We start from the raw sequence: 23,685 nt of genomic DNA on the forward strand, positions 1-23,685 counted from the left end.
ACCCGCCAAGGGCGCCCGGCCCGCAGTCCCGGGTGAGGGCCTCCCTCCCCGGGCCCACCGCCCCTCTGCCAAGTGAGGCGGGAGGCGCTTCGGGCCTTGCGGGTTGCCTGGGCAGGCCCCCGGTGGTCCCTCTCCCATCCCTACTCCCCAGCAGCCCCTCAGGGAGGGCGGGCGGTCCCCCAGTTAGTGGGGCCCCCCCCCCGCTCCCCACTGAGGGCGCGGTCTCCCCCTAGGGTCCTGCCTCCGGCACCGTCAGACTGTCTCCCGGGCAGGGGCAGGGGGCGGGGGCCCTCCCAACTCCCAGGCCCCTCCCTCCCCTTCCCCGGCCGGGCCCGGGCCCGGCCCACAGGAGGCCTTGGGAGAAATGCCCACCGGTCTCAGGCCGACTCCCCGGGGCTGGTGTCCCCCGCCCGCCCAGAAGGCCGAACCACCCCACGCGGGGCCCGGACCCGGGGCGGGAGGGCTCGCCGGAACCCCCCCGCCTCAGGCTCTGGGATCTCCGGGCCAGCCAAAAGGAGGACTTCCTTTTCCGTCCTCTCTGTCTCCCTTTTCTCTCTGTCTCAATTCTCCTGTCTCCGTCTCTGACTACTTCTCAGTGGGCCCCAGGACCCTTACCCGGCAGCTCCCACTCAGAGAGGAAGCAAAGCCCCTCCCCCGGCAGAGCCATCACAGACGTGGGGGGGGCTTTGGTTCCGGCCCCTTCCTTGGCCGCAGTCTCAGGGGCGGCCGGGCAGTTCAGGGGCTCCCCCCACCGCGGGCGCAGTCGTGTGCAGTGCTCCGGGCTGGGAGACTGAGCCCAGAGTCTCCGGAGGGGCCCAGAGAACGGTCTCCTGGCCATCCCAGGCTCACTGCGTCCAAAATGAACCCCCTCCCCCGTCTTTTCCAAAACCCTGCCCCCTGCTGTGGAGAGCCCCCGTCAGTCAGCCCAGAGCCCTCCGCAGCCCCCCCCCCAGGGTCAGCCCCGGCCCGCCGGCGGGCCGGCCGCGGTTAGAACGGCCTTTCCGGGGACCCTCTCCCCTCTTCCTGCAGGTTCCCCTCGGATGTGCTTATTTGTGTAAAGGCCTCAGAGAAAAGCGCCGCGGGGCCCGGGCCCAGCACGAATCCCCAGCACGAATCCCCAGCGTTGCAGCGGGCGGGAGAGAAGCGCTGGGAGGTGAAATCAGATTCACGTGGGAAACGGGAGAGAGAAAGGTAGGAGAAGAGAGCGCGCCGCCGAAGAGCAGTTCTCTCTGAAATTAGAATTCACCCAGTGAAAGCTGGCAGCTCCATGAGGCCTCGGGAAGCGCTCCCGCCGAGGCCGAAGACTGAAAAACAGGAGAACGCAGGAAATGGGGGGAAATGGGCTGATTTAACAATCGGGGCTGCTTGGAAGCTATGAAGAAAATAAAAAAGAAAAGAGCCCAGACGTCGTGTTCCAAGAAATCACCAACAAAAAGTATCCGAGTATCTCAGAACCAGCAAGGAAAAGTAGAAAACTGAAAGTCGCCCCCTAAAAGAAACCCCGGCATGAAAACTGCCGGGAGTATCAGAGCCGGAGAGAAAATGACAAAAGCAGCCAGAGAGAGAGAACTCGAGCACCGAGGAGCCGTCATCAGAATCCCACAAGATTTGGCAAACGCCATTTAAAGAAGCAGAGAGCTTGGACTGGAATATTTCAGGGACAAAAGGCATAGATCTCCAGCCAAGAAAAAGCTTCCCAACAAAACTGAGGGTGCTGCCATGGGGTGGGGGAGGGTGGGAGGCGGTGTGGGGGTGGGGAAGAGGGAGAAGGAAGAGGGGGTATGATGGAGCTTAAATTCAGGATTCCCAAGTATTTATGAGGCAAAGATCAGAGCCAGTAGAGAACCTGACATAGATAAGAGTTAAGAGAAGCATGAAAAGGTAAACATGGGTGAGAAATCACCAGGGACTAAACAAGATTAAACTCTTTATATTCCTGTATGGGAAGATGTAGCCTCTCAGAACTTTATCATCACCACGGGCCAGAGAGGAAATCTAATTGGGCAGAGGGACACAGAGATGGGGCAGAGGGGCAGAGAGATTGGGCAGAGGGGCAGAGAGATTGGGCAGAGGGGCAGAGAGATGGGACAGAGATGGGACAGAGATTGGGCAGAGGGACACAGAGATGGGGCAGAGGGGCAGAGGGCAGCATAATCCTGTTGGGTTTGGATGATTTCCAAAGAAGAGTGGAATGGATGGGAAAGGGGAGACCACTGACGGGAGGGGACCTGGGGAGGGGGAGAATGGGCCAAGTTCTCACTATAAGGAGGAACTTCCTAACAACCAATTGCCTCTCAACAGTTTCAAGAAAAGGGGCTCGCGCGCCCAAACCTCTCCATCCCAGGCACCCCGAGCGCCAGTCCTGAATCCCCAGCTCCCTGCCCGTCCCCCTCAGGTCCCCCAAACCATTGTTCTGCTCAAACCATCAGGAAACAGAGGAGAGGACGAATTGCTTTGCTCAGTCACGCAGGCGGTGAGGGACAGAACCGGCCCCCAAGGCCCGGGCCTCTGACTTCCTCTCCCCTGGAGGGGCACCCCTCCTCTGGAAAGCCCGCACCCCCAGGACCCTCATCAACCACCCGTCACCTCCCCCAAAGCCACTGAGGCGAAATCTGGCCCCACCCCACCTCCCCCTCCCTTCCCAAGGCCCCGCCCCAGGCCTCCCATCTGTGTCCCACCTGCCCTCCACCTCCATGGTAGGACATTCCTAACCCCTCCCCCAGGTGACCACTGCAGCTCGGACACTGCCATTCGCTGGTAGATGGAAATGAGAATTATTTGGGGGGTGGGTCAGCTGCCGGGTACCTGTCAACTCCCCTGTGTGCTGTGAGCTGTCACTTCTTCACTCAAGAAGCTCCCATTCCCTTCTGCCTTTGGGGGCTTATCTCACACATACTCCCACACGCGCGCGCACACACACACACACACACACACACACACACACACACAGAGCCTATGTTTCAGCCAAACTGGCTTCAGTTACTGGGCTCAGTTGTTGAGATCCCACCTTCCATCTCACTGCCTTTGCCCTCTCTGTCCTCCCCACACCCTCCCACCAAGAGTGCTCTCCCTCCTCCCCAACTTCCCTCAAACTCAGCTCAGAAGCCTCCCTTCCTCCAGAGCCTTTCCCCAGGCCAGCAGTTGCTTCTGTGCTTCTTGTCCCTCCCCTCAAAATCAGTGTTTTTCCCATTGCTGTTGTAGATGTATTGCTCCTCCCCGGCCCCAGTAGAATATAAATTTCCTGAGGGCAAAACTGTTTTGATTTTGTCATTTTGTCAGAAGGAAGGAAAGGGGGGGAAAGAGGGAGGGAAGGAAAGAGAGAGGGAGGAAGGGGGAAGGGAAGGGAAGGAAGGAAGGAGGAGGGAGGGAGGGAGGAAGGCAGGAAAGGAAGGAGGGAGAGTGGGAGGGAGGGAAGGAAGGAAAGAGGGAAGAAGGAAGGAGGGAGGGAGGGAGGAAAGGAGGGGTGGAGGGAGGAAGGGAAGGAGAGAGGGAGGGAGGGAGGCAGGAGCGAGGGACGGGGCACAGAGGCCGGGAGGAGGCAGGGAGGCAGGGCTGGCCGCTTCTCCCGTCGGGCCTGGCGGGAGCGCAGCTCGCGGCCGCCCGAGGCCCGCCGGCCGCCCGAGGCCCCCCGGCCGCCAGCTTCCTCAGCAGCAGCCGCAGACAGGCTGGCTCGGTGCCTGCGCTCGGCCGGGCCTGACATATTTTGGGCAGAGGCGCGGGGGAGAGGGAGCCATGTGGCTGATGTTAGTAAACAGTCTCTCGCGCAGGCTGGCGGCCACCGCGGGCAGGCAGCGGGAGGGTGATTAGCTGGCAGATCACACTGGACGGATGGGGCCGCCGGGCGGAGACAAGAGACGGGCCAGAAGCGAGCAGCTGCTCCGGTCGCCATGGCGACGGGAAGCCGAACAATGAGGCTCCCATCCAGCGTGTCAGGCGCTGCTGAAAGGCGCCCGCCACGCCCAGCCCCCACCCCTCGCCCCGGACACCAGCCTGGACCTCCCAGGCCTCCCCGGGGAGAAGGGGGGAGCCGGGCAGGGGAGGGGGCTGGGGAGCGGGGAGCCCGAGCCCGTTACTCCACAGCCGGCCGGTGGCGCGGCTGGGATTCGTGCTGGGAGAGCCTTGGGCCGGCGGCTGGCCCTGCTCGCCCTCTCCCCATTTGACAGATGAGGGAACTGAGGCATCGAGAAGAGCAAGAGCCCGACCTCGTCGCAAGGAAAGCGGGGGGGGGGGGGTGTAGAGGGCGGGAAATAAATCCCGGGTTCTGGTCTGGCTTCTCGCCCACGAGCTAAGTTTTGTCCGCGCGGCCGCAGGGCCAGGCCCGGGACTCGAAACCGGGAAGGCAGCCCCCAGCCCGAGGCTCGCCATCCCACGGGGCCATCCGGGGAGTCGGAGGCCGAGCCTCGGGACAGAGAACGTCAGATCTGGGAAGGGCCGCGGAGCGCAGGAGGAGGAGCGGGGCTGCACTTCCCCACAGAGCCCTGAGAACCCCCCCCCCAAGCTCTGCAGGAAGGAGACTCCCTGGCCCCCACTTGGCCACAGCACTAGCTGGCAGCCAGCTTCAGCTTTGCTCTTTGCCCCTCCCTCCCCTGCTCCCAACGTCCCTGTCTCGGAACCAGCAGAATAAGCACATGACCCACCTTCACATACTGGAAGGCTGCCCCCCCCCCCTTAAATTGAGTCATTTATTTTTTATAAATGTTCCTTCTTTTCCCCTTGAGTCTTTGGGTCAGGCTGCCCACTTCTGATACTTCCAACCGATCCTGTGTGGAAAGCTTTTATTTTTTTATTTAATTGCCCTCAATTAACAAAAATTCACCTCCTCCTCTGGCCACATTAGAAAAGGAAAGAGAAAAAGAGCCATGAAAAGAAATTCACAAACAAAACTAATGGCCACAAAACACGGGCTTCCGCCACAAAATGGATCTCCTCTGAATTCTGGGCCCTTCTTATTATCAGCAGCTGGTTTCATCCTCAGTCCTAGGGAGCTCTCGGCCCGGGTCACAGTTCTAGATCTTCACACTCTTGTGTTATTGCACACAATGGTTCTTTTGGTTCCTCTGGTTTCACTGGGAATCAGTTCACACAATTCTTTCCTGGTTTCTCTGAAGCTGTCTGCGGGGACCTTTCCTGCAGCTCAGTAGCACTCCACTCCTACAACTTAATTTGTGCAGCCGTTGCCCAAAAGATGGACACCTCCTTTGCCACTCCGGAAAGAGCTGCCGGGAGGGTTTTTGTCCAGACCCCTCCTTTTGCTCCCGATCTCTTTGGGATATAAAGCCTCAGAGTTCCTGACTCCACCAATTGTGCATGATTAACATGCCTGTTTTCCTACAGTCCCTCCATCACTGAGCATTTTCCCCTGGCCAGCTTTCTCCCTCCAAGAGGTGAGATTGGAGATGTTTTCATTTGCTGATGATCTGGAGCATTCTTTCACTCAGTTCTGACAACTTAGATTTCTTCTGGAAATTGCCTGTTTCCAGCCTTTGACCACTTTCAACTTAAGAATACAGGGTTTAATATACTTTAACATATTTAACATGTGTACGACCCCTGCCATCTGGGGGAGGGGGTGGCGGGAAGGAGGGGAAAAGTGGGAACAGAAGGTTTTGCAAGGGTCAATGATGAAAAATCACCCATGCATATATATCTTGTAAATTAAAAGCTATAACAAAAAAAATTTTTTTAAGAATATAGGGTTTATTTTATCCTTGTCTCTACAGTTCTAAGCCCACTTTCAATTTAGGAATATAAGGTTTATTTTATCCTTGTCTCTACAATTCTAAGCCCACTTCAGGGCACAAAGTAGGTGTCTGATGAATGCTTATTGATTCATTGACATGGTCAGTACCCATAATCCTCCAGTACCCTGGTTCCCCTCCTCTGGACACTGTTCAGTTTATCAACGCCCCACCAAACTGAACATAGCGTTCCATGGCCATGCTCCTTGATGCCCAAGCTGAACATGGCACAGCATGGATGTGGTCCAGTGAGGACAGAGCACAGTCCAAGAATCACCTCCCTGTGGCCGGCAGCTTGCTCTCTCTCATTGGTGCCCAGATCCTTGACTGCCGGGTTCCACCAATGATTCCTATTGGGCCACTCGTCAAATTTTGCTGCAGCAAATATGGTTCTTTCAATCCAATTCAGTAAGAAGTGCAAGTTCTGGTTGTGGCCACCGAGGATACAAAGACAAATGTCACAGTCTTGGGGTAGGGACATGCACCAGAATGAAAAAATAAAATGGAATGAGAGCAACAGGAAATCTGAGGAGAGAGAGAACTTATACTGCCCATGAAGGAATCAAGGAGGACTTCTGGGGGAGGCAGCATCTGGATTGTCATGAAGGCACAGGTTTTGACTGGTGCAGCTGGGGTGGGGAGAGTTCACTGCAAGCAAGAAGGACGCCCACTGGGATGTACATGGGTACAAGAGCAAAGACCTCAGAACCTGGGCAGTCTAGAATGTAGGAAGAAGGGAGATTTTTACATTTGTTAAGTCTTTTTTCTTTTTTTAATTCAATAGTATTTTATTTTTCCAATCCAAAGATAGTTTTTAACATTTTTGTAAGATTTGGGGTTCCAATTTTTCTCTCCCTCTCCCTTGCCTCCCCCCTCCCCAAGACAGCCAGCAATCTGATATAGGTTATACATGTAGAATCATTTTAAACATATTTTCTGATTAGTCATTTTGTGAAAACAAAACAAAAAGGGAAACCACAAGAAAGAAAAAGAAACCCCCCCCAAAAAAAGTGAAAATAATGTCCTTCTATCTGTATTCAATCTCCATAATCCTCTCTCTGCATGCAGATGGAATCTTCCATCCCAAGTCTATTGGAATTAAATCAATGTATTGGCTGAGAAGAGCCAAGTCTATCACAGGTGATCATCGCACGCTCTTGCTTGTTATTGTGATGTCCCGGTTCTGGTCCCTCCATTCAGCATCAGTTCAGTCTTTCCAGGCTTTTCTGAAACCAGCCTGCTCATTTCTTATAGAACACTTTTATTCCATTAAATTCATAGGCTATTACTCATTCAGCCATTCCCCAAGTGATGGAAATCCACTCGTTTTCCAATTCCTTGTCAACACAAAAAGCTCCTACATTTTTGCACACGTGGATCCTTTTCCCTCTCAGATGGTCTCTTTGCAATACAGACCTAATAGTGACACTGCTGGATCAAAGGGGATGCACAGTGTGATAGCCCTTTGGGCATAGTTCCAAATCGCCCTCCAGAATGGCTGGCCCAGTTCACAACTCCACTAACAATGCATCGTGTCCCAGTTTTCCCATATTCCCTCCAATATTTATCATCTTTTCCTGTCAACTTTGCCAATTTGATAGGTATGAGCTCTGGTACCTCAGACTTGTTTTAATTTTAATTTAATTTAATTTAATTTCTTTAATCAATAGTGCTTTGGAATATTTTTTCATGTCTACAGATGGCTTTAAATTCATCTGAAAATTATCTGTTCATATTAAATCATCAATTAGAAAATGTAAAAATCTTTTTTTCTTAAAGGAACCCATTCAGAATGAGAAAGGATCACCTTATCCAATTTCTTTCATGTGTAAAGTAATTAGGAAGAACTGAGTTCAAATCTCGCTCAGACACTTCAAGTCACTTAACCTTTTTTGCTTCTGTTTCCTTATCTGTTAAATGGGGATAATAAGAGCACCTGCTTCCCAGCATTGTTGTGAGGGCTCAAATGAGATCATATTTATAAAGTATTTAGCATAGAATCTGATATTTAGTGGGTACTTAATAAATGCTTGTTCTTGTTTCCCCTCCAGACAACATCAATATTACCTACCATTATTATTTAAACCAGGGGTCCTCAAACTTCTTAAATAGGGGACCAGTTCACTCTCCCTCAGACTATTGGAGAGACGGACTATAGTAAAAACAAAAACTTGTTTTGTGGGCCTTTAAAGAAACTTTATAGCCCTGAGTGAAGGGGATAATCGTCCTCAGCTGCTGCATCTGGCCCGTGGGCCGTAGTTTGAGGACCCCTGATTTAAACAGTTTGTCATTTTCAATAATCCCCAGCTTCCTTTGTTTGGGGTTTCCATTCACCAAATAAAATCTCAGTTTCCCTCTTCCCCCTATCATGATAAACCATGTTTTCAATGTCTATGCTGAGTTTATTGTGGGCAGGGAGTCTACCTGAACTTTGCATCCCCTCCCCCAAAGACATCGAAGCTTAAGGAAGCTTGGGCTGCCATATTGTGGGTGACGTCTCCTGGGCTTTTTGGAAAGAAAAGGTTCTCTGAGTCCTATAAGAATGGAATCTCCATCATCATTGCCTTCACCTTCACTGTTACCGTGATCACCATCCCCATCATCATTAACGTCGACAGCACCGTTATTTACATTTTCCGGGGTCCACGCAGTTGTCCAATCCCGGGATCCACTGTGGGCGGAGCGAGCACTTTCTGGGAATATTTGTCCATTCCACGAAAGCCCGACACATGAAGGGGATCCTTAGCGGGCCAACTCTTCCCTCCCCCAGACAAAGGCCAAAGCAAACTGCTCCCAGCCCCCTTCAATAGATACCGCCTTCCCCGCTGAAGAATTGGTCCCGAAACCCCCAGGACTGTTGCATTTCCCTGGAAAATCAACCTGAAACCTATTCATGGAGAGGAAACGGCCCACACCATCCCTGCTACATATGAAAGGAGAGCAAGAACCCGTGTAAAAGGAGCTTTTTTTTTTTTTTTTTTGGTGGCTTTCAAGGTAGATAATGAGATCTCATGGCCAGACAACATTTTTGGACTCATGGGAGCAGGATCGGGCCTCTTAAGTTACTGGAGGAGTGAATCACGTCCTTTGTTTCCCACAGAAGAATTAAAAATCGCCACTAGCATCCTCAGCACCGCACCCCCCACCCCCAGCCCCTACCCTTCTTGCAGAAGGCTTCATTGACTGAGGAAAGGAGTCAGAACAAAGACTCCAGGGAGAACCCTCATCTCCCTCATGTTCTGTCTCAGACTTTTCTCCAGAACCCAGAAACCTGGAGGGAACGCCGGAGAGCCCCGGGGAAAGGGTTCCCCAACACCTGGTCCCCAGGTGACTTCCTCACAAGGCTCCCCAAGACTGGGGTGTCCCCTTGGAATGCCCAGAGGCACTGGGGTGTCTGTCCCAGCCCACAAATGCATCGTAGAAAGCAGTGAGGAACCCCAAGACTGAGACCTCTTGGGGACCGTTTCCTCACCTGCAAAGTGAGGAAGTTCTCCATTCTCCATCTAGAGAAATAATAGCTTATGTGCATGTGTGTGTTGCCTCAGGGGAGTGATTTGGGGGATGCTAGAAACACCCTCCTGCCTGAAATTCCGCCATTATTGTGTTTCTCCTTGGTGATCCTCTAGAATGGCAAGGCTCCCAAATGGGATAATGTATGTAAAGTGCTTTGCCCACTTTCATGAGCTATATATAGCCTTTGCCAACTCTTACTAGCTATTATTTCTAAAAAGCTTTCCCCCAAACCGAGGGCCGGAACTCTGAGCTGTAATTATCCCTAATAGTCGGACCTTCAAATCTCCATCACCTTGGGCAGCCCGCTTGGCCAGGACCCCCTTCCGGCCTGGCTGGAACTGCCCGTTTGCCCCGTCCTTTGTTTATCCTCCCCGGTCCTGCTTCCCTCTGGCTGGGAACGGCCCAGGCAGCTCTGGTCCTGCTTATCTCCCCAGATCAAACGGGAATCCAGCCTTGGGTGAGATGGCCAGCCGAGCCTCATAAACAGGGCTTCCTTTTAGGAAATGAGCAGAGGTAATTAAACGCTCATTCTTGGGGGATGGGGAGGCACCTCAACAGAGACAAACAGATCTTTAACCTCTCTGAGGGCTAAGCTGAAAGGCCTGGTGCCTTCCAGCCATCAGTAAACTTATTAGGTCTGATAATGTGCCTGTTGCCCAGGCCTGGCTGGCCTGAGGGAGACTGGAGATCCCTCCCAGTGAATTGGACAAAACACCCGGCCTGTCCAGAAACCGGGGCTGGACCAACATTTCCCACCTATACTGAGATAAGGTCGAAATGGGTTCATGTTTTTACTATAAGCAAATTAGGAAAGCAAGGGGGAATTTATCTTTCAATCTTTGGAGAAGGGAGGAATTTACAACCAAATAGGAACTGGAGAAGATTATGAAAAGCAAAACGGATAATTCCGAGGACATTAAATGAAAAGGTTTTTGTACAAACAAAACCAATGCAGCCAAGTTTAGAAGGGAAGCAGAAAAAATGGGGAAAAAATTTTATAGCCGGTATTTCCGATAAAGGCCTCGTTTCTAAAATATATAGAGAACTCTATATGAACTTTATATATTCTATATATCTATAATATATATAGAATATATCACATATCTATATATCTATAATATATATAGAATATATCATATATTCTATATGTAATATAGAATTTAGAAGAATTCAAGTCATTCCCAATTGATAAATGATCACTTTAAATAAACAAACTAAATAATAAATGATCAAACGATATGAAGAGACAATTTTCAGATAAAGAAATTAAACCATCTATAATCATATGAAATAAATGCTCTAAATCACTATTGATTAGGGTACTTTGAAGTACCATCTCACACCTCTCAGATTGCCTACGCTGACAGAAAAAGATAATGATCAATGTTGGAGGGGCTGTGGGAAAACTGGGACACTAACATATGGTTGGTGGAGTTGTGAAGCGATCCAACCATTCCGGAGAGCAATTTGGAATTATGCCCAAAGGGCTCACACTCTGATCCAGCAATGTCACTACTGTTTCTGTACCCAAAGAGATCATAAAAGAGGGGAAAGGACCCACGTGTGCAGAAATGTTTATGGCGGCCCTTTTTGTGGTGGCGAGGAACTGGAAACCGAGTAGATACTCATCACATGAGGAATGGCTGACTAAGTTGCAATATATGAATATAATGGAATATTATTGCTCTATAAGGAACGACGAGCAAGCTAATTCTAGAACTACCAACTTCAGACTTGCATGAACAGATGCAGAGCGAAGTAAGTGAGCAGAACCAGGAGTAACGACAAGATCATCATGTGATGATCAATTATGGCCGACCTAGCTCTTCCCAAGCAGTACAATAATTCAAAACAATTCCAATATTTTGGGATGGAAAATGCCATCTGCCTCCAGAAGCAGATCGATGAGACTAAGTGTGGATGGAACCTTGTTTGTTTGTTTTCGGCTTTCTTGTGGTTTTTCCCTTTTGTTCTGATTTTTCTTTCACAACATGACAAGTCTAGAAATAGGTTTAAAAGGATCGCACACATCTAACCTATGTCAGATTGCTTGTGTCATGGGGAGGGGGAGTAAACGAGGAAGGGAGAAAAACTATTTGAAATTCAAAATTGTACAAAAATGAGTGTTGAAAAGTATTTTCAGCCATAATTGGAAAGATCCTAGAGAGAGAGCAACGAAGGCCTGACCCTGGCCTGTCCAGCTGGGGAGCCATCAGGACATTCACTGCTGGGGCGAGAGGGAACTTTTTAAGCACCAAATCAACTCCCTCATTTTACAGCTGGGGAGGCCAGGGAAGGGCTGTCCCACAGTGAGTGCCGGAGACTGCGAAGAGGGTCACCGAGGCCGGAGGCAGGAAAACCTTCCTCTAAAGGAGAGCTGACCCAAAGGACTCCTCAACCACAAAGTGAGGAGATTCATTCACTCACCATTTTACTGAGCAATTAGAAAGCGCCAGAAGCCATTGTGCCTCCGAGTGCAGAAATCACCGAGGCACAGACCCTCATGACCCCCACTCTAAGTCTAGCAGGGGGAGAGACATTGGGGTGCAAACAGCTAACAGGGGGCATTGCCTAAGCAGCTCAGATATTCTGGGTTCAGTGTTCTAAGGCCCCTCCCAGTAGGACTCTCAGTGTTCTAGGGCCCTCCCAGTAGGACTTTCAGTGTTCTAGGGCCTTCCCAGCCAGGATATTCAGTGTTCTAGTTCCCTCCCAGGACACTCAGTGTTCTAGGGCCCTCCCAGTAGGACTTTCAGTGTTCCTAGGCCCTGACAGCACCTGTTCTAAGGCCCCTCTAAGCCCTGACATCCTAGAAAACAGGACCACTTCAGAGTTGATGGGGGTGGCAGTGGGAGACTTAGGTTCATCCACAAGATGATTTGTTGGGAACGTAGAACTTGGCTTTTGTTCATTAGCCCAATCAGTTGTGCCCAAACCCTTTGGGGTTTCCTTGGCAGATACTGCAGGGCTTTGCCATTTCCTTCTCCAGCTCCTTTTACAGGTGAGGAAACTGAGGCAAAGGGAGACTCTAGGGAGGGAGAAACATGAGATTTGGCAACAAATTGGATAAATGAGGAAAAGGAGGAGTCCAAAGTGACCCACATGGAGGAGACGGGAAGAATGGAAACCTGAGAGAAAGGAGCACTTTGGGGGGAGACCCACGGGGGAGTCGGTTCCCGGTTGGATCACTGGCCGTGTCTACGGGGTCTCCCCAGAAGGCAGCAGGCTGAAGTCGGACTGACCCCATCGGAGGAGCTTCCCTGGGCTGCTGAGGCGGGAAGCCAGGGCTGAGGAGCATGGGAGAGGAAGGGGACCCCAAGTTTCTGGGGTGTGGGTGAGAACAGGAGTACCCGAGAGGGAGGGAATGGCAGGGTCTGGGGAAGGACTTTGTAAGGAGGGGGAAGATGCAAGCCTGGGGGGAGGGGAGGCTGGAGAGATGTGGGCCTCCGGGTTCTGGAAGACATGTTGGGGGGCAGGGGCAATGTGTCCCACTGACTGATGGGACCAAGAGGGGTGGGGAGGCTCCAGCAGATATGGGGGAGAGGCCAGGAGAAAGGGAAGCTGGAGACTCGGAGGGGGATGGGATGGAAGGCATCGATGAGAATGAGATGATGGCACCAAAGGGGACCTGCGTGGGGCACGTGGGCTCAGCGGAGAGAGAACCAGCTCATAATCCAGACCGGGAGAAGAGTAGAGGGCGAGAGATGGGGGGCAGCTTCTCCCCCGACAGGGGACAAGACCCTCATTCCCCTCCCCAAAAGACATCCTTCACTCTCCCCATCGGGAGCGAGGCAGCCTTGGAGGTAGTGAGCTTCCCCTTCTCCGAGGGATTGAAAAGGAGCCCGGAGCCTCCCTTGCCCAATGTGTTGTCAGAGACTTTTGTTCCGGATTCCAGGGTGTCTTTCAGCTCCGAGGTTTCTGGGATTCTTTCCCTCCCAGAAATCTTACAGACTGGTCGGGGCCAAACCCACCACGATGCCCGTGTCTCCAGAGTTTTGGGCCTTTCCCCAGAGAGGGAGCACCTGGGGACCCCGAGCGGGCCCGAAGGGCCTTTCTGCTAAGGCAGCTCCGGGGGCTTCCAGGGCAGAGGAACATCTGGGAGCAAACAAAGCTTCATCAGTGCCCTGGCTCGGAAAGGAAATCTCTTCACAGCCGGCTGCCCTCGGTTATCCGATCTCTTCTGGTGTCCCCTACCCCCCTACGGGACGGTCAGCCTTTGTCTGGCTCAGAGTCAGAAGCCTTCTTATCCCATGGCCTCCGAAGTGGGCACCAGCCTGCTGGATGCTGGGATTGTGGCCCTGCCCCCTCTCAGGTGGGGACTTAGCAGCCTCCAGGCTCGCTTCTGTGACCCCGTTCTGGTCCCCGCCCCTTCCCCAGGGTGGGCACAGCTGGGACTGAGAACCTTATGTGCTTCACCTGCCAGGGCTGGAGAAAATGCTCCGGGCCCTCGGGTCCTTGTCATCAGGAAGTGCCCTTAGGATTGGTTCTAGCTAAGGTCAGACCCCCCAGGGAGGAGTCCGCGAGCTTCCGAGCTCACAGACACAGGATGGGAAAGCTGGAACTGTCCGGACCATCCGCAGTCTGACCGCCGCTGGACTAACAGATGCTGGGGCCACACAGTCAGTCCAGTCAGTCCGACCACACTGGAACCCCCCTGATGTGACTATATATAGTCTGTCTGGTCAGTCCGAGCACTAGTGGAACCCACCGGACGTTGGAGCCATATACAGTCCGTCTGGTCAGCCTGACCACTACTGTAACCCACCTGATGTGACCATATACAGTCAGTCCGACCACTACTGGGACCCTCCAGACGTTGGAGTCATATAGTTGGTCCTGCCCCCATCAGAAGCCACCAGACCGGGGATGCTTCAGTCGCTGCTGGATGGGCTCCATGGGGACCCCGCCCCCTCCTAACAGCCCACTGCCCTTTGGGGTGACTCATTCTAAAGGCTTTGGGGATCCTCTCCTCACTACTTGCCCTTGTGGCTCCCAGACAAGGCTGGTCCCTCCTCTCAGGGACCATCCCTGAAGCAGACGTCGCGTCCCGTTCCGTCGGGCGGCGGGGGACACGGGGGGAACGCCCCCAGACTCATCGGGTTCCCGAGACTGGGGACAGAGGTTTATAGTTAAGTGTTCAGGCAGCCGTGGGAGTGGGGATTCCCCTGGTCAGAAACCTGAAGCCCCGGTTCTGTCATCCCCCAGTGACTTTAGACAAGTCACTTTACCTCAATTTGTTGTTATTCAATAACGCCCAACTCTTCATGACCCCGATGTGGGCTTTTCTGGGCAGAGACCCTGGAGCGGTTGCCGTTTCCGTCTCCAGCTTATGTTACAGTTGAGGAAACAGAGGCAACAGGATGAAGCGACTCGTTTGGGGCAACACAGGTAAGTGCCGGGGTCCAACCTGTACTTGATCCCCAGTGTCGGGCCCAGCTCTAACCGCCGGCGGTTAGAGCCGGGCCATCTGGCCGCCCCATGGCAGTTCAGCCATCTGTAAAAAAAAAGCAACCTTGAATAAGCGCCTTCTCTGGGCCCGGCTCCAGGTAAGAACCGAGTGCACAGAAAGGCAAACACAGCCCCTCCCTCAAGCTGTTTGCTGGGGGGGCAACGTAGAGGTGATCTCAATGAGGGATTCTTGCACCCCCTCTCCAGAGCTGTCAGGGGGTCCCCCGGGAGACCCCCATTTCTTTAATATCCCAGAGCAGCTCCATCACTGGTCTGGAGCCGCAGTGAGGATGTGAGCAGGCAGGAACCTGCCACGGCCCCCCCCCCCCCCCCCCCCCCCCCCCCCCCCCCCCCCCCCCCCCCCCCCCCCCCCCCCCCCCCCCCCCCCGCCCTGGACACACACACACACACACACACACACACACACTCCTTGGGCCAGTGGCCCTGAGGGAAGGATGCCGGGGAGAGGGCCGTAAGTGGCCATAGGGACGGGACATGGAGGGCAGGGAGGCAGCAAAGCCCTTCCCCCGGTGTGACGGAGAGCCCAGGACAGAGATGCCCGGGCCAGCCCTTGGCCCCCCCTCGGCCTCCCTTAGGTGCATAAAGTGCTCTGGGCAATGCTCCAGCCTCTGAAATCCTGACCCAAGGCCCGTTTAGAGCTCCGCCATTGGCTGGAGAGAACCTGGACTCCGGGGTGACGTCCTCTTGCAGAGGGGGATCCGAACCCAAGGTCAGACGGGCAAAGCCGGCAGAGCTAAGTCTGGAGTCAGGGACGCCCCGCCTCGGAGCCACACTCTCCAGGTGCTGCTCTTGGCCATCCCTGACTAGTGGGGAGGGCACTCAGGGCAGGCTTCCCTCCCCCCCACGCAAAGAACTCTTGGGTCCCCCCCCCCAGGACGCCCTGGGGCCACAGCCAACACCCCCTTCCCTGGCGAGGGAACTCTGGGTCAGCTTATTTTTTCTCCCAGTTTTAGAGACCCCCGACAACACCCTGGGCTCCCATCAGCCGTCCCCCCCCCCCAAGCCCCACGTGAAGCAGGCAGCCCTGAATAAAGAACTACAGCCTCGGGGGGGCCCAGCCAGGATCTGGGGGCCCAGCCGATGTCCTCGGGGCACCCGGCCCCTAGTGAGAGCACCCCAAACGCCGGGCTTTGCACTTCCAGGAAGTTCAAGTTAGAAGTAAAGGCCGGAGGAGGCCACGGGGACAGGGAAAGGGCCCGCACGGGACCAGAGGGACGGAGAGGAGAGTCCGGCTTCAGACCGCGTTTTGGTACAGACGGGCCCGGACTCACCTGGAGCAGGAACGCGGCAGGCAGGGTCTGACCACGGGCCTGGGCAGTCTGGGCCGGGCGGCGAGGGGCCGGTGAGTGGGGGAACCAGGCTCCTCCCTGACCCCCGCGTACCCGGGACCCCCGCTCCATTGCCGCAGGTGCTTCCCTGAGCACCGCCTGTGACCACAGACCAAACACCCCTTGGGGATGAGGGGCACCCTCCGAACCTCCCCCCCGGGACACCCCCCACCCATTGCTGAGCCTGGTGCTCTGCGGCCAGCCTGCTCAAGCCGCCCCCGGCCCCTGCCTGGTAACCAGGAGAACCCCACAGCCCAATGGAGGACGTTCTGCCGTAGTGTCCTCCTCTGGCTCACGTCTCGTCTCGGGGACAGAAGGGCGGGGGGTTCCAGAGCTGGACCGCGAGATCCCGGCACCGGAGGCCCCTGCGAGGCGCCCCGCCACCCGAGCCCGCGACTTCACCCAGGAAATGAGGGGGGGCGAGCAGCCTGGGGTCACCGGGGGTCCTGGGGGGGCAGGGAGCAGGCACTCTGCCAAGTGGCCCGGTGAGCGGCGCCAAAGGCGCCGGGGGAGAACAGAGCCTGGGAAGCATCGTTCGATGACTATTTATTTTCATAGACATGAGGTATTTCAAAGTGCTCGAAGATGCAGCACTCAATAGACATTTCCAAGACAAGTGAAACACGGAACTTGGCCCCCGTTCCCCGCCCCCACCGGACGGGCCAAGAGCCGGGGCGGGGGCGGGGGGACCCGGGGGTCCACTGCTGTTTTTTTACAAAAGCTTCTTAGTTCCAAAAAGTGATAAAGTAATATCTACTCAAAACTTCACAACTCATTTTCATACGAAAATATAAGTATCAAATGTAGTCAGGTCTCCGCGCCGCACTAAAGTATACAGATGGTGTGAGCGTTAGTCCGGGACGGGCAGATCCCCGAGCCGCCCGCGTACACGACGTGCTCCTCGCGCTCCCAGGCTCCCGGGACTCGGGGGGCGCCGTCTCCGCTCCCGGCACCCAAGACACGGACAAAGGCAAGTGTGAAATCGCTATTTACAGAGATGGCGCCGGCCCCCCGGGAGCGACGCCCGGGGCCCGCGACGCCGGCCAGACGCCCGGCGCGACGCGTGAGCACCATTGAGGAGAGAAGGCCCGACGTCGGAGCTGGCGTCTGGAGAGTCCGGGCCCGCCGCCCGAGGGCCGCCTGCAGTTCGAGGTGGGGGCCGGCTCCGGGCGCCCCCCACCCCCCAGAGGCGCCCTGTCCCTCCGGCCCCCGCGAGCCCCCCGCCCGGAGGGGGGGGCCGTAGCATTGAAAGTGAACCAACATTCTTAACGTCAAAACCCCGCGATTAAAAACCGTGTGCAAAGTGGCAGTGCCGGTGCCAGGCCAGGGCAGCCCCCGGCCGGCCCCCGGCCAAGCAAGTCCTTCCAGGCAGCTCCCAGCCAGTCCCCGGCTCGGCAAGTCCTTCTGGGCAGCCCCCGGCCAAGCAAGTCCTTCTGGGCAGCTCCCAGCCGGCCCCTGGCCAAGCAAGTTCTTCCGGGCAGCCCCCGGCCAGTCCCCGGCTCAGCAAGTCCTTCCGGGCAGCCCCCGGCCAGCCCCCAGCCGGCCCCTGGCCAAGCAAGTCCTTCTGGGAAGACCCCGGCTCAGCAAGTCCTTCTGGGCAGCCCCCAGCCAGGCCCCGGCTCAGCAAGTCCTTCTGGGCAGCCCCCGGCCAGTCCCCGGCTTGGAAGTCCTTCGGGCAACTCCCGGCCGGTCCCCGGCTCAGCAAGTGCGCCAGGGCAGCCCTCGGCCGGCCCCCGGCTCAGCAAGTCCGGCCGTGCTCGGCCCTCTGCAGCAGCTGCTCCTGCTTGGCCATGAGCTTGCGCTTCTCCAGCTGCAGCTGCTGCTCCTGCGCCTGCAGCGAGCGCACGTACTCCGTGGCCTTCTTCAGGATGACCACCTTGGCCGCCTTCTCGTTCCTGACCAGCTCGGGCACGTGGTCCCGCAGCGTCAGGAAGCTGGAGCGCAGGTCGTTGCGCCGCTGCCGCTCCAGGATGTTGTGGTTGCGCCGGCGCTCGCTGTCCTCCGAGTCGGAGTTGCGCGGGCTGGCGCCCTTGGCCTTGGCCGGCGGCGGGAGGCTCCTGGCGGGGCGGGGGGGGGCCTCGGCCTTCGCCCTCTTGGGGGGCGGCGGGTCCTCGCTCTCGGCGTAGGGGGAGGGCGCGGCGTAGTTGTGCTGCTGGTGGATGGGCGCGCAGCGCTTCGGGGCCGGCTCGCCCGGCTGGGCGCGGGCCACGGGGGCGGCGCTCTTGGGCCGGACCGTGATGGTGAAGGTGGTGAGCGCCTTGGGGTGGCTGGAGGCCGAGGCTCGGCGCTTCTCCACCGTCACCACGTCGATCTCCTCCTCCTCCTCCTCCTCCTCCTCTTCCTCCTCCTCATCATCTTTGGGAAACAAAGGCAGGTGGTTACGCCGGGAGGGGCAGAAAAGGTTCCATCCACACGCAGACAGACAAGACAGACACAGACACACATAGACACAGACACAGACAGATACAGACAGACTGACACAGATACACACCCTCACCCCCCCCCCCGCCCCCCCCCCCCCCCCCCCCCCCGCCCCCCACGGGTATCCTGCCCATCTCCGGCCCGGGAGCTGGGAACAATCGGGGGCTTGGTCCCAGGCCCCCATGCCCGCCCCAGGCTGTGGCCCCGAAGGCCGGGCTTTGGGCTCCTGCCAAGAAGCCAGCTGTTGGGAGGAAATGCTTCCCTCAGCCGGGCTGTCAAGGCAAGGCCATTAAAGGGGCAGGGAGCCTTTGCTGCGGGCAGAAGGGACCCGGAGGGAAGGTCCAGACGCGACTCAGGCCTCCCCAGCCCAAGGCCCGTGGGGCTCCCTCTCTCCCCAGCTGTCCCCTGCCGGGCAGCCCCCCCCCAGCCGCAGCACCCACAAGCTGGGCAGCCCCCTGGGGAGGCGGCTTGGGGAGCCCTCTCGGGGTCTGCGGGGCCCTGGAGGGGCTCGGGCCAGCGGGCTCAGTGCTCTGGGTGACAGCGAAGCTCCACAGCCTCAGGTCCGAGGGCCTGGAGCCTCCCAGGGGCAGGGGCTGCCGTCCCCTGGTTCCTCGTGAAGCTGCCCCCGGTCACGGGCCGACAGCCCTAGGAGGGCGAGGACGGGCCTGCACCCGCAGGGCTCAGCATGAAACTCCTGCTTCCTCGGGCCCGCGGGGAGGGGGCAGGCCGGGCAGGGCCAGTGGGGCTCGGAGGCCGGCCCAAGCCTGATTCACAGACAGGACAGTGGAGGGACAAGGACTGGGCGCTAACTGACTGACTGAGGGAAGTGCCGGACCCAGGGCCCCGACCCCGCGGGCCCCCACCCATGCCCACCCGGGCACCTGCACTGGCTACACTTCCCAGAGGGAGCAGGAGCTGGATTCGGATCCCAGGGACCTGGGGGGTGCACTGCCCCCTGCTGGCACCCCCTTGAACCGCAGCCGGTTCCGAATGGGGGGGGTCAACGAAAGGGCGGGAGGGTCTGGGGGGGATGCCAGAGCCCCAAATGGGTCTGGCCCCGTTTTGGGGTGCTCTCCTCCCCGTGGGGGAGGGGTCGTTGCTCTCCACTCGGATCCCCGTTCCCCCTTTGGTGCTCTGGCCCCTCCCAGCTGCCCCCCAACCGGGAGACCTGGGAGACCAGCACTTCTCCCCAATCCGGGGCCCGCAGGGGGGCAAGGGAAGAGCGGGCCCAGCTCTGGGGGGGCTTGGGAGTGGTCCGGGGAGACCCGAGGAGAGGAGGCGGGTCATTCCTAAAGGAGCCCCCGGCGCGGGTGTCCGGGCCCCCTCCCCGCCTGAGCCCCCAGGGAGAGGAAAATGGCAGGGCCCTCGAGGCCTCGGGGGCGCCGGGGGAGGGGCTTACCCGAGTCGCTGAGGGTGTCGTCCCCGGAGCAGCTGTTGGCCCTGGCGTCTCCGGCGGGGAAGGGGCGCGCGGGGCCGCGGGGGGGCTGCCCGGGCCCTCCCGGGGGCGCCCCGGAAGGGCCGGCGGCTGCGGCTGCAGCGGCCGGGGGCTCGCGCTTGTTCACCGGGAAGGGGAACACCACGGCCGGGTCCACGCACTCGGAGGCCGGGTTGCACAGCTCGGCGGCCCCGGGGGCGGGCGCGGCGCCGGCCGCCCTGGAGGGCGGCGCGGAGGCAGCGGCGGAGGCGGCCGCTGGCCCCCGGCCGGGCCCCTGCGGGCCGGCCTCAGCCGGGACGCGCGGGCCCCCGCGCCGAGAAGGCCCAAGCAGTCCCGCAGCACGAAGGCGCTGAGGTTGCCCGGGCCCCCGGTGCCCCACGGCTCGGCCTCGGGCGGCGGCAGCAGCAGCAGCTCGGACGCCCAGTCGGGGGGCTCGCCGCCCCCGGGCCACGCGGGGCTGGGCAGCCCCCCGGGGCCGCCGCCGGGCCCGGCCCGGCTCGGGGAGAGCGGGGGGGGATTTGAATTTTCCCAGATGTTCTGTGGGGGTTGGGGCCGCCCCGTTTAGCGGTCCCTTTGCGGGGTGAAGCAGGGGCGAGGGTGGAAGGTCCGTTCTTGGGGGCGGGAGGGATGGTGGGAGGGAGGGGGCCTGGGTCCTGGGGGTTTTTTCGAGCGAGTGGCCGGGCGAGGAGGGAGCGAGGGAGCCAGAGAGAGAGGGGGGGGAGGGAGGGGGGGAAGGGGGGGAGGGGGACGAGCCTGGACACGGACGGACAGAAGGACACGGGAGGGGAGGGAGGGAGGGGGGGAGGGGGGGAGAGAGAGAGAGAGAGAGAGAGAGAGAGAGAGAGAGAGAGAGAGAGAGAGAGAGAGAGAGATTGGCAAGGGTAGCTCCGAGGGGCCGCGGGCGGGCGGGCGGGCGGCGGCCCTCCTCCCGCGGGGGGCGCGCAGGGGGAGAGGCCAGCTGCCCAGGCAGCCCGCGGCCGCTCGGCCGCCCCAAGCCTGCCGGCGTCCCTCCCGAGGGCGGAGAAGTTTCTCCCGTCTCCCTCCCACCCCCTTCCCTTTTGTGTACCAGGCGCCTACATCATTGGGGAGGGGGAGGGGACGGGCAGGGGAGGGGGAGGGGAGGAGGATGCAGAGGGTCGTCCTGCCCCCGCGAGCCAACTACGGGAGGCGAGGGCGGGGGGCTCTGGGAAAAAAATACCCACAACAACAACAAGCGCAGGAGTCTCCCTTTCACACTGGCTCCCGTCGGCGGCGCCAGGCACGCACGCACACACTCAGACACGCACAGACTCACCCGCACTCGCACACTCGGACACACCCCTACTTTCTACTCCAGGGGCTGCTGGGGGCGGCGGCCGGCCGCAAACTTCTCCTGCCGGCCGCGGGAGCCCCCTCCCCCCCGGCGGGCTGACCCCGAGCTCGCCCAGCGGCCCCCGGCTTCGCTGTGCGGGGGTTCTAACGGCCCCTCGGGCATTCCGGGTTCCCGAGAGTCCCTCCGGGCTGACATTTTCGGCTCGGCGTTCTAAGACCCTCCCGCCAGCTCCGACCCTCTCCGTTCTCAACCCCTCCCCGCTCTGACATTCTCGGTTCTCGGTTCTAAGGTCTCTCCCAGCGTTCTGGCTTCCAAGAAGGTTCCCCTCCCCAGCCCCCGAGAGTCCACAGGACGCTTTCCCTGCAGACACCTCGGAAAGCCCGGGGTGGGCGGTCACTTGCCGTCCGCCGTCCGTTCTGGGGACCTGGCAGCCCCCCGCCCTCCGAAGCGAGCACGCCCCAGCCTTCGGCCCGACCCACCTTGCGGTCTCCAGCCCCCAGCCTTTGGGTGCAGGACCCCATCCCTCCCTAGCGAGGGCCCGGAGCTCCGCTCCCCCGCCCCGAGCCGGGGGAGCCGCGAGCGAGCCCCCGGCGGGAGCCGCCCGGAGGTGGCACGGGGCGGGCCGCTACCCCCTGCCTTCCCCGCGCGCTCCCGGCCCCCAGCGCCAAGGCTGCCCGCCGACCGGCGATCGTTCCGGGACGGCCATCTGAGCCGAGCCGGCCGAGGATGTCCGGAGCCGGGGCGGAGGGAAGGGCGCGGGGCGGGGGGGTGGGGGGGGTTAGCGCCGCTCCGGCGGGGAGAGGCAGCCGAGGCCGCCCGCTTCCCCCGGGTCCGGGCAAGCCGCGGCGGCGGCACCGGCAGTTGCGGGCGATGAGGGCGGGCGCCGGCCGCAGCTTCTACCTTACCTCCGCAGCAGCAGGAGCGGCCCCGCGCGCGGGGCCGGGCCGGGCCGGGCTCGGCCGCTCCGCGCCCCTGGGCTGGCAGGCAGGCAGGCAGGCAGGCCGTTGGCCCGCGGCGCCGCCCCGCTGCAGCCGCAGCCCCTCCCAGCAGCCGCGGGCCCAGCCGCAGCCCGCGCCTGGGGGCCCCTTTAACAGCCGGGCCCGCACCGGGGCCCGCCGCCGCCCGCCGCCTGTCACTGACTGCGTCGCTTTGCAGCGCCCGGGATATTATTAACCCCCAAATTCTGACACACCCGGAGGGGGGAGGGTGCCTAGAGGGAGCCGGGAGGTGGGGGCGGAGGCGGGGGAGGCGGGTGGGGGCGGGGGGCGGCTAAGCCCCCCTCCCTGATTTCCCATAAAGTGGGAGGCGCCCAGGAGGCTTTGCGCCGCCCCGGCCTTCTTCTGCTGTAGCCGGAGGCCGCCTGGCAGAGTAGGGGCTGGGGCCCTCCCCCGGCCCCTTCCGGAGGGGACGGGGCAGCGCCCCGGCCGCCGGGGAGTCGCACGAACCAGCGGGCAGGGCGACGTTCCCGGGGGAGGGGACCGCGCCGCAGGGGGGCCCGCCCGGGCCGCGGGGTGGGCTTCTGGGCTCCCGGCCGCGCGGCCGCTGCGAACTCCAGCCCCTGAGCTCGAGCCTCGCGGGGAGCCCCCGGCCCGGGCTGGGAGAAGGGGGCTGCAAGGCTGCGTCGCTAAGGCGAGGGGGGGGCGGCGCACTGCTACTGCAATCTCCTGCCTCCTACATGGGGGGGGTCGGAGGGCGGGATCTGGGATCGGCGGGGGGGGGGCTGAGCTCCCGGCCCGGAGGGAGGGGGGCCGGTACTGCCCACAACTCCTGCGACCGTGCGGGGGCGGGCCGGGCGGAGGGGGAGGGGGGCCGGGAAGAATCAATCAATCACTGCGGGGCAATGAGGGGCCTGGGTCCCGGGGCTTTCCTCGGTGCAAGGCGACCCCTGGCGGGGATGCGGGGATGCGGGGGCCGCCGCTGCGGAAGGAGTGGCCGAGCCCCGAATTGTTGCTCTTTCCCTCCTTCCCCGCCCCTCGGCCCTCCTCCCCTCACACGCCCCCATCCCGTTGGGCGGCCCCCGGGTGCCCTCGGGGCCCGGAAGGCCGGGTCCGAGCCCGAGCTGCGCCCCTCGCGGCCCCTCCCCCACGCCAGCTCCGGCAGGCTCGGGTCCTCCGCCATTAGCACACGCCCGCGACCCCCGCCCCTCCTTCCTTCGGGAGGAGCGGGCCGCGGGCCGCAGTGCGGATGCCCCGGTGCCCGGGCCGCGGGCCCCGGCCCCCCTCCCCTCTGTTTATTTACCCAGGAAGGCCGGAGGGGAGCTGACCCAGCTCGGGCCTCCCCATTTATCTTCCTCTCTTTTTCAAAGAATGAGTAATGGAGGCCTGCCCCATGGGCCGCCGCGCCCCTCCTCCCTCGCCCCCTTCTACCCCCACCCACGAAGCCCCACTTCATCTTCCACTCGCCTTCCTCGGGGGTGGCCCGGAGACCCACAAGTGGAGGGGGAGGGTCGTCCGGGGCCGCCGGAGGGGGAGG

The 23,685-nt window shown here is 59.6% G+C and overlaps 1 protein-coding gene across 1 annotated transcript; it reads right to left on the minus strand.

Annotated features, from left to right (window-relative positions):
• Positions 1-16,444: 16,444 nt before the first annotated feature.
• On the minus strand, positions 16,445-21,408 carry MYCN (MYCN proto-oncogene, bHLH transcription factor). The gene is made up of 4 exons (XM_031949189.1): positions 21,325-21,408; positions 20,216-20,438; positions 19,866-20,156; positions 16,445-18,400 (listed from the first exon to the last, which is right to left on the minus strand). The coding sequence occupies exons 1-4, from the start codon at positions 21,406-21,408 to the stop codon at positions 17,784-17,786; spliced, it is 1,215 nt and encodes a 404-aa protein (XP_031805049.1). The 3' UTR covers positions 16,445-17,783.
• Positions 21,409-23,685: the final 2,277 nt, after the last annotated feature.

The sequence above is a fragment of the Sarcophilus harrisii genome, chromosome 2 (genome assembly GCF_902635505.1).
Source record: "Sarcophilus harrisii chromosome 2, mSarHar1.11, whole genome shotgun sequence".
Classification (NCBI taxonomy): Eukaryota; Metazoa; Chordata; class Mammalia; order Dasyuromorphia; family Dasyuridae; genus Sarcophilus; species Sarcophilus harrisii.

Bases quoted from the DNA above. Each gene is read 5' to 3' on its own strand.
- MYCN (XM_031949189.1), bottom strand. From the start codon at position 21,408: ATGTCAGCCCGGAGGGACTCTCGGGAACCCGGAATGCCCGAGGGGCCG. The intron at 20,439-21,324 runs GCGAGCTCGGGG...CAACCCCCACAG, and splicing joins GCGAAGCCGGGGGCCGCTGG to AACATCTGGGAAAATTCAAA. The intron at 18,401-19,865 runs GTAAGCCCCTCC...TGTTTCCCAAAG, and splicing joins CGACACCCTCAGCGACTCGG to ATGATGAGGAGGAGGAAGAG.